Raw genomic sequence first — 17,946 nt, forward strand, 5'->3', positions numbered from 1 at the left:
AAAGCATTGAAAAAAAAGAAATTTGTGAAATCTTGAAACAATTTGAAACAGCTATTCTAAAGAAACTAGTAACATCAGGCTTGCATCTGTGTGTTTTAATAACTTGACCTATCAAAGTGGATGCAGGTAGTTTGAACTGATACAGGAAAAGAGGAGGTATCAGAGATACCGATTTAAATGTGTATATAGAGGGACCTTTCTGTAAGTTAAAACTAGTGTAGCTGAGTTTTAATCTAATGAATAATAAGAGTCTTATTCATAAGAATACTCTGTAGTGTAAATGTTGATTTTAGACTAAAGTATCAGATTCTTGCTTCCTCCTTAAACTTTCTAATGCATTTATTTTTATTACCTCACTTAAAAAACAACTTTAATATTCAGTTAAAATTAAAAACAGCCAACAGTTGTTTTGTGGGTTTGAAGTACTCCTACTTACTGAGTTTTGAATATGCAAAATTATGGAGTGCAATAGCATGCATTGAACTGCTTATTTCTTGCATGGTCTAACTTAGCAGCAAACCAGTGTGATTTAACTGGCTGCAATTGGTATGAAATGTAGGTGTGGCCTGTCAGTAAGAAGCAGCGCAGTCAGTTATTGGAGTCCAGAAGGGAAGAACAGTTGCTTGTTTTTCTGTTGGTCAGTGATAATCCCAGTGGCTAGCTTCAACACACAAATACAAACGTTCAGATAAAGAAGATCGTTTTTCAGAAATGCTGAACATCCCCAAATTGTGTTGGGCAGCACTACATGGGATAACTTCAAGTACCACTTGTAACACACAAGTAAAAGTCTTTGAAAAGTAAAGCTTCTTTTTAAGTAACTATGTATAACTGAGCCCAATTATGTGCACCTAGTTTTATAAAATTTACTCCAAACCATCACTGGTGTTTTTTATGCAATTCACAGTTCTTTAGAACTTTTTTCATCCTTTAACTGGATTGTTTTTAGGGGAAATGTTACTGAAGTTGGGAAGACTAAAAGAAGCTGGCCAAGTATACAAGGAGTTAATCGAGCGCAATGCAGAAAACTGGTATTACTATGAAGGCTTGGAAAAGGCCCTACAACCTAGTAAGTTATGATACGCTGATACATTGAAAATATGTATGATACACAAATAAACTTTCCTCTGTTGTTGATATAGCATTAAGTTTTAGACTGAAGAAGCTTTTCTCAGCAAAAAATTCTATTCCTTCTGATTTTGAATAGGATGGTCCTGTTTATCTGTTTTAAAATTTTTTTCACTAAAAACAGATACGGACATTTGAATACCAATAGCAAGTCTTTCTACAGAAGTTGGAGTTAAATGTGTCGTTCGTTAATGTGCTTACTCAAAGAGCCTTTCATTGATGTGCATGAATATGGAAATCAAATTGTAATTTATTGCTCTTTGTGTTGTAATTGATAAAGTTGTGGAACATGCTTATAGTTGGAGTTGTCGTTTTGAGATGTGTAATACCTCTGTATGGGCGTGTAGAGAAATACTGAAAAAACACCTATTTCAACCTTTTAAAGATATTTAATTTTATTAGAAGCTAGATATCCTTTGGAGGGAAAGGTGATAAACGTGATATATTTTTTTTCCCCCTCAAAGCTAGCTTCTGTTATTACCACTCTAGCCTTCCAGAAAAATAGCTAATTACTTTAAAAAATATTACAGTATTGCAGCAATATATGCTATAATAAATACACTGCAACAGTAAGTTTTGCAAGGTTTCATCTGTATCAGTCCATGCATTAGAATTATTTCCTTATATTTTGTAGCTCACTAATTAGAGGAGGTTTTTACTGGAGTAATTCTGATGACATCATAAATCATAAGCCCACTCAAATATATATTACATTTTTCAACCAACTTCATTTTAGAAAGTTTTAGTCTGGATTTAGTAAGACCATAAAACATGGCTTGTGATTGGAAGATATTACATTTCTTATAATCGTACAAAGACTAGTCTTGCCCTTTGACAGTGTTTTTTTCTAGTGTATCTGTAGAGTTGAAGATCATGATTATTATCTCAGAAAATAAGTTATCCAAGTATTTGATCCAGTTGAAATACTGAATGTGTTGACATGTAAATGCGTGCTTCTTAACAAAGAACTCATGCAGTATTATTTTTGTTTGACATTAAAATCCTGATTAAAACTGTACTGATTTATAAAACTAATAATGCTACTTTATTTTTTAGGTGTTCTTAGGACTATTTCCTCCCCCATGGTAAGTTCTGGAGCTCCAACTTGTGACTTCAATTAGGATTTTTTTTTTATATGCTTTAGTTACAATCCTAACATTATTTTAATATATGACTTAGAATTGCACATCTCTTGGAGACACTGGGTAACATATCCCCCCTCCCCCAACATCAGAGCTCAGTGACAAAATTAAGTTCTTTTCCTTTTGAAAAGAAACCAGTTATATTTATTAAACATATGTTGTGCTGTAATCTTGATCTGAACATTCAGTTGTATTTAAATTGCTTGATGAGTTTAAAAATCTGTAAGCAAAATGGATTTTAATTATACGAACGTGGCATTTCCAAAGCAACAGATTAGTTTTATTCAAGTTCTAACCACATTGGAGCTCCAAAGCATATTATGGGGGAAAGGGGAGGAGTGGGAAGAAATCTTAACAAAAGGGAAGATTCTTAAACATTGGTTAGTTCTGGTGCTGAGTGCTTATCCTGGCAGTGTTGTGCCACATTTTTGATGCCAGCAAAGGCAATGAAGGCATGCTTGTATAGTATGCCCTTTGTAGACCTATGATTTAGAAATATGGTGTATTTCTCTAAATGCTTTAAGTATTTGTCTGAAACAGATGTTTAGTGGTAAAACAGTTAACTAAAGCTATGAGTATCAAACTACTGTATGAAAGGATCCACACTGTGTATACCTTGAAAGAAAATACTCTAGTACCATATATTTGAAGGTGCAAGGCAATTGTTCTGTTCAGTGTTATATTTGTGTAGTGGTTAATGCTGATTCTTGCATACTAAATGTATAGTGTATAAATGTTTACATACGCTGTTCCACACAGTAGTGTTTGTGATTAAATGAACAAATTAGCTTGAAGTGTTTAAATGGTTTCAAGTCCAAATTATATAAAAATTTAAATTGATTCTCGATACTTCAGAACCTTTAGGAGAACATACTTTTATTGCTGTTGTTACTTATATCTATTATATTTACTGATATTAGGCACTTTAGAAGAGAGGCTTCAAATTTATGAAGATGTTAGTAAAAGGCATCCCAGAGCAGTTTCACCTAGAAGATTACCTTTAAACTTTGTTTCAGGTAACAAGTTGCATATCTGTTCCATAATACTACTAGCTTTTTGCTTGTTTTTGTTAAGTTTTTTGTCAGGAGGTTGAATATACATTTAATACCCATTTGTACATGCACACAAATGACATGTATACATTTGTCTTGGAATTGACAGCAATGTATTTAAGTATTTCAGGATTTAGAGCAAGAATTCATACACTCTGTTATGATGGTACCAAGCATTTAATGTTATTTTCATTGGTAAAACTGCAGTTCAGAACTGTTTAGATTTTTAAGAACTCTTATACATAAATTCTCTGCTCTTGTGCATCATGCAAGTTAATGGTCATCAGCTAGAAGTGTAGTAAGCTATTGTATTAGAGGAATAGATTTATGTATCCTAGCTTATTTGTAAATTGTAATAATCTTCAGTGGTCATTTTAGAGGGGAAAAAGTCAGTTGGTCTTGATTCTGCAGTGTAGATTGCTTGTAAAATGTAGAAGTCCGCTAGAAGACTAATTATAGTCTAGTTACCATACAGACTGCTTTGTACTTTTTGACTTAAAACCTGTTTACTTAAAATTACATACTCTGGAGGTGAAACAAAATCTTTTGTTTGAGGAGCCCATGCTCAAGTTTATAAACTCTGAAACCAGTTCTCAAAGATGCGTATAACTATCCCAAGAGCACAGGTCTGGTGAAGTTCCTAACAGTTGTTATAATGGTGATATACCAGAAAACACCAAAGCAATTTCATGAAACTGAGTATCGTATTGATGTGCAGTGTTTTCTTACAGAACGATGCAAATGTAAATTTACAATGTCAACTAACTTTGTGTTTATAATTTAGTAAGAGTAGGAAGAAAGTTAGGTCTGCAGTGTTTTGCAGCATTAATTGTTTTATTTTATCATCATTTATTCTATAGCTAACTTTTTTCAGAGGCTGTGTCCTTCTAGAAGTTGTGTGGAACCACAGTACACAAATATCCTCAGTTTTGGAGGAAACTTTTTTAAAATATACCCCAGAAACCCCAGAAAGCTATGCTTTTCCAAAATGAAAGGAAAGAAATTAAATGAAATAGTTAATCCTGTAAAAACATAGTATAGGAGTATAGTATACACCTGTGGAATATAGCTATATATACACTGTGACTCCAACTGAAAAAGATTGGATAGTATAAGGTACACATATCCAGAAATATCCACCTGAAAACTAAGTTCAGTTGTAAATTCCAAATATCCCCCCTCAGGCTTTTGATTTCTTGAGTTTAATTTTTAGTTTGACTCACTTTGAAGCATCGCATGTGTTGTTGCTTTAAATAGTACACCACAGAACTGTCCTATTTTCTTGTGTTGCTCAGGAGTCTAAGTGTGCATACATCTTTTCTTGTGTACAGTCACAAAATTGTAATTGCCTCATAAAAGAATCAGCCACAAAGTTAACACATCTTTCTTAAATCCTGGCTATTTTAGTTTCTTTGAAAATACAAAAGCAGAATTTTAAGGGGGTTCAGCTAGATTTGAAAAGCTACATGACAAGTAATTGTTTTTCTTCTGGAATACAATACTATGAAAATTAAGTATACTAATACAGCAAACAAGGAAATAGCCTGCAAAATGCTCTTCCATAATTCTATTGATAGGGTGTTTTGTCACTGATTTTTATTTCACTGTGAATGTGTTACCTTGGGTTACTTTAACTATCCAGTTTCATAGCTAGTGTTCATTTAAATAAAAGTATGTTTAGTAATAATAGTTATTCCTAACTACAGTAGCAGTATTCTAAATACAAGCAAAATAATTCATGGTTGATTCAGAGTCCAGAAAAATCTCCTAGTAGATTACCTTTTGCAATGTTTCATGACAGATAAGAATATCTCTGAATTAAAATGTATGTTTCTGTTAATCTATTAAGCTTATATCAGTCATGATTATATAGGACTATTTTTGGGCTTGTGGAAAATCTTCTGTTAGGTCTGTTTCCCAAATGACTCATCATCATGTTTATAAATACAGCAGATCATAAATTTTGTTGGCAAAACAGTTAATGAGAATCTGATAAGGTATAGAAACAAACTTTTTTGCAGAAATGTATTTGCAGGTTTCAAGAAAATTGAATTTTTGGTTAAATGAGATTGCTGTACCAGAGTGATCAATGACTGGCTGCTTGCAGCTGTCATCTCTTGCTTCAGAATTGACTTAAAACATTCTGAACTGCAGCCTGTCATTAAAAGGATAATCCTGCTCCACTCCAGCATGCTGCAGTTGATCAGCTTTTTGATCCAGCTGAAAATCAACTTTTTGGAGAAAGAGTGTGATGGCAGATTTCACCCTACCCCACGCCCTGTTCGACCAAGGAGGCCAGGGAGGGGGGGCAATCCTGTTAGAGAGGGGGACAGTTCATTTCATCCATCCTTCTTCCTCAAAGCAGGATAAGTTATATCTGCACTATTCCTAATAGAAATTTGTCTAACTTAACCATAAAGACTTCCACTGGTGGAGCTTTTACGAGATCTCCAACCTAATCCATTCTAGTGCTTAGTTACTCTTACAATTAGAATTTTTCCTCAGTGTTTATTTAAACACTGTGCTACATTCTGTGTGGCCAGCAGTTAATGTTTTTGCTTTTTAGCAAATAGGTATTACCTGTTCAAAGACTGTTGTCATGTCTTCCCATTGGCAGTTTTGTAAACACAAGCAACTTAAGCTTTTTACCCTGACTTCTTTTTTGGGACAGTATTTGCATCTTATTCTTAAGAGGAAACATGACAACCCTTATTTGCAGTTCTTCAATTACTGTGTTATCCAGAGTTGTACACCAGTTAGTGTTTATATTCATGTAACACTTGAAATCACTGACATATAACCAAATACACTTTTGTTTCTAGGTGAAAAATTTAGAGAACTAATGGATAAGTTCCTGAGGGTTAACTTCAGTAAAGGCTGTCCACCCTTGTTTACCACTTTGAAATCTTTATATTACAATCCAGAAAAGGTAAAATTTAGTATTTATTTGATTTTAATAAGATCTTTGTATTTAATTTCCAATAATTATCCAAAAGTGTTTATATACATTTCCCTGTAACTTACCAGTAACTGTAGCTGAACACTTTTCTGATTAGTGTGCTGCTTTGTCATACCTAATTCATCACATGTTGATGTTTGGTCTGTGTGAAACATGCATTTTCATAGGCACTTTATAACATCACGGTGCTTAAAATCTGATTATTGAAGAATGCACTGAAATTTTTAGATAATTAGTAGTTTTACTTTTGTGTATTTTGAGTGCTAATGTGCCAGAATTCTTTCAGCTTATGGTTTATGATGTCACCAGAAATCATGATACTTTATCACATGGATTACTGATGTTCTACATATGTTTCTGAATTGCGTGAATACATTTTCATTTACCACACAGATTTGTTTCATATTTCAGTCTCGAGCTAAAATTTATTTAAGATTAAATTTATGCTCTTCTAAATTCTTACTGTGTTGGAACACTTTTGTCACACCAGAGCTGTTACTTCAGATTTAGTTCTTTGTTTCAAGATGCCAATAAGGTATAGTAACAACTAATTATCAAACTCAAGCATGCTACTGAAATGTATAGGAAATAGAATACATCTCAGTCTATTCAGATGTTGCTATTTTTGCTACAAACAGTATTGTTTTCTTGATCCACTCATGACTAGTTAAGAGTCCTTTGTGTAACCAGAAAAAAACTCTAAGTATGTGATTTAACTTGTTCTTTAAAACCACCAATGAGTATTCCTCTAATTGAACTAAAAATGTTCTTCATTCTAAGAGTTTCTTTTCTAGTTGTCCTAATGTAAAATTTTACATGTTTCTGTTTGGAGAATGGAATCTATACTGTATCTCCTTGACTGACATGATTTTAATAAATTTTGGTCATATAGGACAGACTTCTCCACAGTACTTACTTCTAACACATACTTTTTAATGTAAACTGCCTTGAAACTGGATTTAAGATTTTTTTTTTTAAATGATCATGAAATAAATATCTGGAGAGGAAGTGAAGTAATGAGAAAGATCTTGCTTTGATATTTGAAGTGTTAAAATCTAGATGCAAAAAATATAAATTGATCTGTCATGGGAAAAATTTTAGCATTTAATCATTTTTGACATGACTAAGTTGAGAACTAACACTACTTTGGACACATTCATCAGGAATAGTGTTGTTCTGCTGCTAGTCTTCTGTGTATTAAATTAATACCTTTTAGAGCTACTTAAACCTAAAAATTTACCAGTTACAGAATGTGGAGTCTCACACTTGCCAAATACATGTGGATTTTTGTGCAATCCTGATTTCTGCAAAAGCAGAAATTTCTTTTCTTCTTTTTCTTCTCAAGAGAGAGTGGTCTTTGTGCTTCACTTTGGGTATTCGTGTAGCTATAACATAACAGAAGGATTTTTGAACCTTAGAGATGAGCACCAACTTCAGTTTGGGACAATGAATTCTGAACAATGACAGTTCTGAAGTTTGGAGAGTGAGAGGCAGAAAAGTGCGCAAAATGCAAACTAATGCTTGCTACACCTCTCACGAATGTTATTCTTTGGTATCTGTTTAAGTTGGTATCTAATGCTACCTTTTAACATTATTGGTGTATTTTGATTAAAATTTGAAAAAAAATCGGCTGAGATTGTGTTACACCTTTTAGAAAATACCTGAGAAAATACTGAATATAGAAGATGGAGATGAACAGTTTACTGCTTTGAGAAAGGACTCCAATTTGGCATACACAACTGCAGTTGCATTTTAGAGTGGTGTAGATAAGAGAATTTTATAAAAGAGTTAAGTCTAGAAAGTTTGTTCTTTCTGGAACTCTGGGGGTGGTTCAGGATTTTCCATAAAACTTATTTTTAGGGTAAAGATAAAATGCAATATTAATAGAAATTTTCTCTTTGTATGTGCTTAATAACTAATTCAGATAAAAGTAGCGCCTCAAATTTTTATATATGGGAAAGGAAAATGTAAATTATTTAATGCCTACAAAAATACAGAGAATTAGTGGCGAAAATTATAACTTTATTTCTTCAGACAGTGAAGATGAGGATTAGAACTTCTTAGTAAGTGTCTTTTCAGTAGTAAAAACACCTTTATACCTGAGTGATGTGAGAAGAGGATAATGTAAAGATTAGCTGGTTATGTATTATCTCCCTCTGCACCTGGGGAAAAAAGATGATGGAGCAGAAAACAATTGTTTGCTAAACATTTGGTATCTAATTGTTCTAAGTTGGTATTTTATTCTAAATCTTTAATATAAAGAATACTGGTGCATTTAATTTAAAAATAAATTATAGTCTGTTAACATTACTATTTCAGTTCTGAGGGAAAACTAGCTTCAGCTTCAAAAGCCACAAGCTCTAGGACTTTCCAGGATCAAAGTGAAAACTCTTTAGGAAGGTTTTTAAAACTATAGGACTTAACATGCTTAGATTCAAAATATCAAGGTTATAGTGTGGAAGCTATGCTCAGATTCTAGCACAGACATTGTTAGGATAGGAATTTAAAACATTTTCTGTGATTGTGGAAAGTAGCAGAAGTAACCTCAGAATATGAGATGGGAAGAATTAGGATTTTGTTCCATTCAGCTGTTCTTCTGTTAGTTGATGATCAACTAGCCATGTTTTGGTATGTTAGCACTGATTTGACCAAAGGTCCTTTAAATAATTCAGTAGTTTAAATAGTGGAGCAAGCGAGTATTCAGATCACCAAGAGGACACTGGAATAATTTTTAATTTACAAGTCTGCAAAGCATGAAGCATTGCTTTTTTAGCTGCTTTCAGCTATTTTTTTTACATATTCTGAGAATTGTTTGACAAAATGCATCTATCTGTCTATAGATATATATTTTTTACACACTTATTACATGTTGGGTTTTAGGAGAACACAGTGACTGATTCAAGAATTCTTCAGTAGCAAGGGCAGTCAGTATGGGATTAGGAACTAAGTCATGAGTGAGCACTCAGCAGGCGGACAAAGCACAGGCTTGGGTGTCATGTTTAGTACGTACAATGCCAAACAACTAACTGTTACTGTAAAGAGAGCAGGGTTGTAGAGTAGGGGACAGGCTGGAGGATGCAGGTCAAAACCCATAGAAAATCAGGCGTTATTTTCCTGTTGGTTACAGAGCTTTTTTTTTTTTTTTTTTTTTTTTTTTTTTTTCTTAAAGAAGGAAAAGGTTTTTCTTGGGATGGGGGTATCTGATACACCTCAGGAGACTGTTCCAGTTCATGTGCTTCAGAAGAAAGTATAAAATCCCAAAATATGTCTCAGTGTGTGCAGTACTGTCCTTCATTTGCCAGTATTCTTAAGTTTATGGTATTACTACCATAATTTTTAAGGCATTAAAGTTGCAAGAAAAATAACAAAGCTGTGTTTTTCTTTTCAAATGAATAGTTGTACCTTGCGTGCCCTTGTGGTGTTTAAGCTAACGACTATGTCTAAAGACACTTACAGCATAGTTTTACAGCACCTTAAGATAGTCTGCTCTTTTCTTCTATGCAGTCTTCCTTCTCCTCACATCAGCACAAACTATCACGCAGCTGCTCACTGAGCTGCTTCAGAGGGCTAATCTATCTGCAAACAAATCCCCCTAATTAGTTTTCAGCTGGATCATTTCTTTGAATTTTCTCACTAGGCTTATACAATGCTGTGAATGCTACACATGATAGAAATAGGATACCTGAGGTGTTGAGCAAGATGAAGGGGTCACAGCAGCTCAGGCTTTGAGTGGTTTAAGCTGAGGTAAAGCCATGGCTTTGTATATTTAATGTCAGCATCCATATCTTATACCTTGTCTGACCAGATAGTCTTGAGTTAGTTGATTGTATGTCCATATCTGTAGTCACTTAAGCGATATGGGTCATACTATTGCTCAATTTCAGTATAAGGGAAATAGAAGGCTTTGTAGAAAAGCTTTATGCAGAGATTATTTTTATCTCAAGGAATGATAAGGTACTGCCTTTGATTTTCCCTTCCAAGTCGTAGGGGCTTTGAAACCTGCTTGTTGATGATATTGGAGTCTTGACCATATAATTTAATACAAAAAACTTCAGTAAGGTGGAATGTACATGAATAAAGTGAATCTTAGGCTTATGCTTCAGGTGTCTAAATCAAGAATTCTTCTGATCATCATACTGAGATTTTAAAGTGTTATCATCATACCTAAGAAATTTTAGTTAAAGGTGTAACTTGCTGAAATAAGATCAGTTATTTAAGATGCGTGCTCAGTTAAGTGGTAAGCTTTAAGTACTTTCAGTGGACAGTACTTAGTAGTGATTTTTCTTTGGGATATAGTGTAGTTGGATGGAATTCACAAAGCTAATTAATGATTTTAGGCTTTCCACTTTCCTCCAATTTTAAAGCCTCAACAAGCTGAAAAAGCAGTATTATCTTATTTTTTTTAATTTTCTTTTGGAGCAGACTTACAGAATATTTTGGAGATTTAATTAGCTTTAAGTTCTTTGCTTTTCCAGAAGCTGGGGCTATAGTCAAATTTTTATTTTAGTTTGTAAATAAACAAAATAGCCTGGGCTTTTCTTCCATGCAGTTTCTGGGCTCTCATTGAATGTTTAATGTTGACTTAATTTGTCTCTGTGTAGAGATTTTTTTGAAGTATTTTTAATGCGTTTTATTCAATAAACCCAAATACTAATAAATAAAATGTGGTGCAACCATAGGCTGGGAATAAGGAAATGTAGTGGGTTTTTTTTATGCTGCTATTCCATTGCCCTGCTCTGAAAGGCTGATAAGAAGAATACAGTGCTTGTGTGGCGTTATCCTGTGCATGTGAACGTAGCTTTATTCTCTTTCCAGATCTTTAATCGAATTCTTGTTCTAACTGTTGTTTGAATTCCAGCCCTTTGAAACCTAATTGGTGATGAACAAGCTGTACTTAAATAGAGGAGTGTGAAGACAGTGTGTTGTCTTTTTGTCACTCCTAGAAAAGAAAAACATATACAGATCTTTGCATAGTTCAGAGTAAAGAGTATACTGCGTTCCTGTACATTCCTGCATTCAGATAATCATTTTCAGAGTATTTGATTAAATAGGAAAGTATAATTCTGGTATACCTTAAGGATAACGTCTGACAAATTCAAAAAAATTCGCCTAACTCATGCATGGCTGAAGTAATTATCTGTAGTTCCACTTTCTTAGCCGTGTCTTCTTGGGCACACAGTGCTTCTTTTATGGACAGATGTTTTTCTAAGTCGTTGCATTTCAAATATCTTTCAGTTTGTGACTGTTTTAGTCTCTAGAATAGAGTTCTTTGGTAAAGGTGTTTTCAGCAGCCACGGAATGACATTCAGCTCTACATTCAGGCATATATATTCAGCTCAGTGGATACAGAGAGCGGTTCAGCTCACCTTAAAGTAGGTTTTTACATATGATCAATTGAATGGCTGGCTAGACTCCTGCTCTGCTTGGGAGGTTTCTTGTGACTGTAGAGAGATCACAGTCATCTACATTATAGTCACCTAAGGGCTGACGTCCGAACCCCAAGGTGTCTGCAGTGTCTCATCTGTTTCACTGGTGTGTTTTGGAACTGCTTATCCTTGTTCCCAAAGTAGTTATTAATATAGGTATGTTTAATGCAGTCATCTTATCTCTCTGTGAAGCTCTAACAGTGAGCAAGCTATAGCAGTTGCTTCTGGAAACAGTTTAGGCTGTCCTTCCAAAAAACTCAAAACTAAGTAACTGAAGTGCTGATAGGGGCAGAGGGCCACTTCTTCAGTTGTCTGTTTGCATGTTAATTGAACAGCAGTATGGAATACAACTAGTTCTTTATTACTTTACCAAAGAATGAGGTTTTTTAGATTAATTTGAAAGACTCTTAATCTTTTCTCACACTTCAAATGATCTGAAATATTAGTTCTATTTTGATGAAGTCACACTAGGCACTCTAAGTTGAAAAGACATCATAATACAATAATGTAAAGGTATTTTTGTGTGATAAGAATCTTAAGATAATTGCTAGAAGAGGCTTTGTTCAAGTAAACAAACACATGGGGATTCAAAGTCCATTCAATAAAGAGATTTCCTATAGACTTGCTTCTTGGCATTCCTAAAGCTCTTTGTTTTTGAAGTAAACTTTAACAGCTTTTTTTCCTCGTAAATACTACTGTTCTCTACCAGGACTTGTGTACTTTGTATTAATTTTAAGCAAGTAATTTGGCTTCCCTAAAATTCTAGAGCACAAAAAAAAATCTTCTTTGTTGACTTTATGCTCAATTTTTGGTGTGTAGAGATTTATATTTGGCTATACAACAGGGTTGAAAAGGAAGCAGTTAAAGATTTGCTAAATAATTGAAACTTTGGACTTTTGAGAAGGTAACAGATGGTGAAACTTGGGATAAGCTGATTAGCAGGATATTTCATTATCTACAATCAGCAATATTGTAACCTTTTAGGTCCGAGTTATTAACCCACAAGATTTATGAGATAATCATAAATGTGTGTTCACATGTGTGCTTCAGAGACACTTAAGGCAGATTTTGAAAGAACTCTGGAAACTAGTTGAAAACAAATTTGAGTGTTAAGATTCCTTTGCTGTAATTTACTGTACACGCTTCTTTAGCAAAGATCCGACTGCAGATTCTGTTGTCCTAGACTGCTTGTATAGCAGTGATCTGATGCTTTCTAATTCTAGAAGTCAATTATCCAATAAATTATTTCATTCTTCAAGTTCCTATTGGTAAGAATTGTAATTTAATTTGGGTTTGCGGTGTTCTCTTAGTCTGATAAGCAGCTTGTTTTCCTTCCTTTTCATCAAGTTACTAGACTGAAGGAGATGTAAACAGAAGTAGAGACTGAGAGCCAAGCAAGAAGGAGCTTGAGGGAATGGAGCTAGCAGTTGCCTTTTGTCCAGAAACTGCACCATTTGCACTGCATATATTGTGCTGTGGATAGAGCTTTTGATGATTAAAACACTATTTTATTTAAAAAAAAAAAAAAAAAAAAGCTATTAAGTATCTTGAATTCACTCTATACTGTGTGGTTGCACAAAATCACATAGTACTGAAATGCAAAATATAAGAGAGACTTTAAATTGAAGTGCTGGACAAAAGCAAACTGAAAAGGAGATTTTTATTATCAATTAAATTTTCTACAATTAATATTGGCAATTAATTTCCTTGTAATGAGAATATAAATAATGCAGAGTAAGGATATGTCAGGTAAACAATTCAAAATTTTTTTCAGATGGTAGTTATTGCTTTGCTCCCCACTTACGATTATTAATGGTATGCACTAATAGATTCTCAATTTGCTGTAGTGGTTCACAGCCTTATTCTGTGCCTTTGTATCTGAATGAAAGATGAATTAGAAGGCAACAGACTGTCAAACTGAGTCTAAGGTATTTTCTAGAATTTCTTATTCAAAACAAATTTCTAATACTAAATAGTGTTCAGTCATATATTGCTGCTGCTTGGTTATAGATCACCTTTTCCCTATAACTTGTTAGAAAAATCATGAAACTCCTTTTTGTTTAATGAAATGCTATCTTGATGGCTTTGCTCTTATTTAGAAGAACTGTGATTTATGGTCAGCACTATATTCTTTTCAGGTGATTGTTAAAATAGCTGTTGTGTGTTGTGAAGAAAATAGCCAAGTCCTAATTTTGCTCATTGTATAGTAGCAGCTACAAAATGCTGCAACTATAGTTTGAGGCTTTTAAAATGTGTAATATGAGATTCTTAGTCATGTTGTGGTATTATAGGATGAGTGTGGTTACGTAAAAGGCAGAGAGCTCACAAATATAAAAATACTGTACCATGCCCTACAGAGTGGGAGGCAAGAAAGGAAATGGCTGGTCTGAAAGAGAACTGAGACCTTTCTGTGCCAATCCTTAGTGTTAAGGAACAGACCTGCATTCTGAGCTCAATATTTATTTTTCTCAGAAATGATTTTGTTATATTTTGTAGAGACAGTATGTTTAACTTTACAGTTGTTGTTCTTGGTGTGTCAATTGGCTAATTCTTTGGTGCTAAGATAGCAAGCAGACTCTTCACAATATCACATAAAGGAACTCTTCATGTGGAAATAAATGCACTGAAATAGTTGTTATACATAGCAAAAGGGTCACAAGTGTAATGCAAGCCCTCAGTACTTACAGAGAAAATTAAGTTCACACATTTTCATGGATAAGTTATGCCAGTTGTGCGTGTTACATTGAGCTGGTAACAGTTTCATTAGTGTGTAAAATGATGTGTGGTTTTACTAAAGTCTGACTAAAAGAGAAAAACATTCTTGAGTTCCTGTATGGTATATCTTTTAGGAGTCATTCAGGAACAGAATGGTTTGCTCTTTTTTGTCATGAATAGAAAATTTAGTCTTCAGAAAAAACACACTCATGTCTTAAATTTGTTTAATGTAGGTGATTAATAGTATTCTACATTTAATGTATGACCCCTAAATTGAGGGGAAAAAAATGAGATAGGGAAAATACCAATATGGTCTTTGAGTGTTTCTGCAACTTGCTTAATGTTGTTTAATATATTATAACAAATCCTACCAGCAACATCCTATTCTTTTCTTCAGTGAGATTTGATTTACTGTAGCTTTTAGAACGTGGAACTATTATCATCTATATTCCTCTGAGAATGCATTACATAGATTCCACAGTAAACATGTGTCTGATCTGAGTTCAGTCATTTTCTGAACACCAGCCTGTGCCTTTTTGTGCAGTTCTTCTGTTTTTTTATGCTCTTATAACACTCTTGGTTATTGTTCAGGATACCAAAATGGAACCATATGACTGTCTTACTGTTTTTAACTCTTGAGTTCATTCCATGTTAGGTTGTTTCTTGGGACTTCTTCCCCCCCCCCCCCCCCCATGTTAAATTTATTTTGATGTTTTCTCAAATAATGGAGAAGATCTGGGGAACCTAGTAAGGGAACACACTTTGTTCTAAGCACCATTGTAGGGAACACTAAATCCGTGGTTTAAACTGTACCCTTCATGCATTGATTCTATGCCTTTAATTGGCAGGTACAGCAGATGCCTAGCCCTCCTGGGAGGAGGACATGTCCCTAGCAGGTACTTAGCTTGCTTTTTCTTCTCAACCTGCATTTGTAACTTAATGGATATGAGACTTGTTTTATACTTCATTGATTATATGAAAGTTTTTCTCAGTCTTTAAAATAGAAAGAATTCATCAAATTGGGATTAAGGAAGCTTTACAGAGTGGATATTCCAGTTTAATACCTGTTGTCCTAGTAAGAGTTTTAGCAGCAAGAAAAGATCATCCAACAATGGTCAAAATCACCAGTAGTTGTGTTAAAAACTGAAACGCTGAGCACCCAGTCCCATGACTTTTTCCCTCACAGGTTCAGAAAGAGCTATGACAGTATCAACTTTATAGTGCAGAGGTAGCACAAACAGTATCCACTTTGAAGTGTGCTTAACAGTGTATCTTTATCAAGAGCAGTTTTGAATGTGGTGCAAAAAAACTCTCATGTCCTTACAATATGTTCTGTGCCACTGCCCATATGTATAAAAGCAAAGCACCAGGTGCAAGATGTTGCTTGTCTTAATGTCAGGGTCAATATTAATGTCACTAATATCCATTGGTAAACCTCTCCCACTGTTAGGCAGTTTGAATATATGTCTTCCCCCATCCACTGATACCAAGATGAACTTTTATTCCTCTCCTAGGAATCATTTTCTGCTTTTTTCTAGTAGGACACTTCTTAGAGTCTCCTTTTGATCTAAGGCATTTGCATCTATTCTGTAACTGAGCATGGATGTAACAAAATGAGAACGGATTGCTCTACTGCAGCCTAGCTGGTGCCTTAGGTGATATCTTGATGATACTAGTGTCTACTTTCTCACATGTCCAAGAATGGATCTTTGTTATGTATCAAGGAAGAGCAGATGATGTCAGTTGTCAATGACTTCACTGACAACTTTTATTCTTGAACAACAACAACAAAAAATCTTCCTGAGGTGTAATCCAGAGAAGTTTTAAGTATCTTTACCGATAAAACTTTTTACCATCTTTCCTTAGGAGGTTTTCATTTCAGCCTCAACGCTTGTAAATGTTTTTAAAGCCTTCTGGAAGCTGCTGATTAAAAATAGCAAGTTAGAGATACCCAGGTAGTAAAGAATGTGCAACTTCTCTGTGATTTTTGAAAACGTATGGGTATCACTTTCATTGTAGAAAACTGTCATGTTTTGAACTGCACACGGTTCAAAAATACATTATTTTCTGAGGGCTCTGCACTTTGAAGGGTTTATGGTTGCGGGGTACACATTATCAGTTGTCCGCACCGTGTCGTCTTCAGTTCCCATCATTGTTGAAAGAATAGTTCAGGGTTTTGAGTAGCAAGTTCTGAACATCTACAGCTTTAAATTTATACACATTTCTGTTTTTCTTAATATATTATGATATGTGTTATATGTGCAGCTGTTCCCAGAATGACTTCTGCAATAGCACTCTCTGAGAGGGCTGGGTTGAACATGTGAGAATAAGAAACACCAGCTATTTGAAACATCCTAATATGTGATTAAAAAAAAAATTACATGGTTATGAGGGAGGGGTGTGTGTGTGTGTGTAGCGGGTTTTATGCTGATGACACATTTTGAAGAGCTGCAGTTATTTCTGTGAAAAGTAGTCCTCTTTTACTTTAAGATCATCATTAAGACTCATTGTTTTTGTACTGCTTTTGGATTTGTTTTTTTTCCATTTTACTTTCTCGATATTGAATGCTAGACTTCTGCATCATCTGGAAGCTAATAAGCTTAAGTACAGAAGCAACTGCATGGGATGTAAGAATTTTAATTCTGTAAATTCATAAGCATGCTATTGAGGTAGTTTTCATTTCAAATTGGATTTGTTGTTTCTATCCCTTTTAACCATGGACAAGATGATAGGAATTATAAGTGAGTAACTAAACTGAGTTAATTCTAAGCATGAGAGGTAGAAGGCTAAAATAAAAAGGGAGTTCCATTCTATACAAGGAATTTTTTTTTTTTTTTTTAACTAACAAGCTATACCTTCTTCCTCTAGAACTTTGAAACCTTACTTAAACAAAACATGACTTTAAAAATGTGGGTATTGTAGAATTTTTACTTACGGCTGGTATTTCTGTAGTAGTATAAAAAGTTTCATTTTCATTATTTGCGAAGTGTTTTGGAACAACCACTTAATGCGCAGCTATATGAGTAAGATGTTTTGAAGTGTGAATATTTTATACATGCTAAGGAGCATGGGGCATTTACAAAGAAAATGTTTCAGTACAAAGCAGTCTGTGTGCATATGAAATATTTTTATGGATGTTTTCTTGATCCTTTTCTTTGTCATGGAAGAGACTGACTGTCCAGCTACTAGTTCTTCCTTTTTTTTTTTTTTTTTTTTTTTTTTTTTTTTTTTTTTTTTTTCCCCTTCTTCTGTTAAAACATGAGTATTAGCAAACTGGCCAGTCTACCTATATTTTCTATCATGTTAAACCTTGCATTTCAAAAGCCTACTATAGAGTGCCGAAACATACCATTTTTTTCTTTATCAGGCTTCTTTTAGTTTTTAAATAACAAGCATACTTAGGCATTTAAATTAAACTCATGTTGATACCTGGGTACCTAAAAGTAGTTGACACAGTAGGCATAACATACATATTTTGTCAAGACTTAGTCTTAACCATAGTCTGTTGTTGGCATCTTCAAGAA

The 17,946-nt window shown here is 34.1% G+C and overlaps 1 protein-coding gene across 14 annotated transcripts in view; it reads left to right on the top strand.

Annotated features, from left to right (window-relative positions):
- NAA16 (N-alpha-acetyltransferase 16, NatA auxiliary subunit) overlaps positions 1–17,946 on the top strand; it is a 70,809-nt gene that overhangs the window by 27,055 nt on the left and 25,808 nt on the right. For 11 of the 14 annotated variants that reach the window (XM_062566934.1, XM_062566946.1, XM_062566938.1 and 8 more), the window contains 3 exons: positions 950–1,069; positions 3,191–3,286; positions 6,145–6,251. In XM_062566934.1, the coding sequence (XP_062422918.1) occupies positions 950–1,069; positions 3,191–3,286; positions 6,145–6,251 (323 nt within the window). Of the gene's footprint in view, positions 1–949; positions 1,070–3,190; positions 3,294–6,144; positions 6,252–7,626; positions 7,708–17,946 lie in introns of those variants that run through there. The other 3 variants (XM_062566945.1, XM_062566947.1, XM_062566936.1) reach the window with 3 other exon arrangements.

This window comes from Rhea pennata, chromosome 1, assembly GCF_028389875.1.
Source record: "Rhea pennata isolate bPtePen1 chromosome 1, bPtePen1.pri, whole genome shotgun sequence".
In the NCBI taxonomy this organism is placed as follows: Eukaryota; Metazoa; Chordata; class Aves; order Rheiformes; family Rheidae; genus Rhea; species Rhea pennata.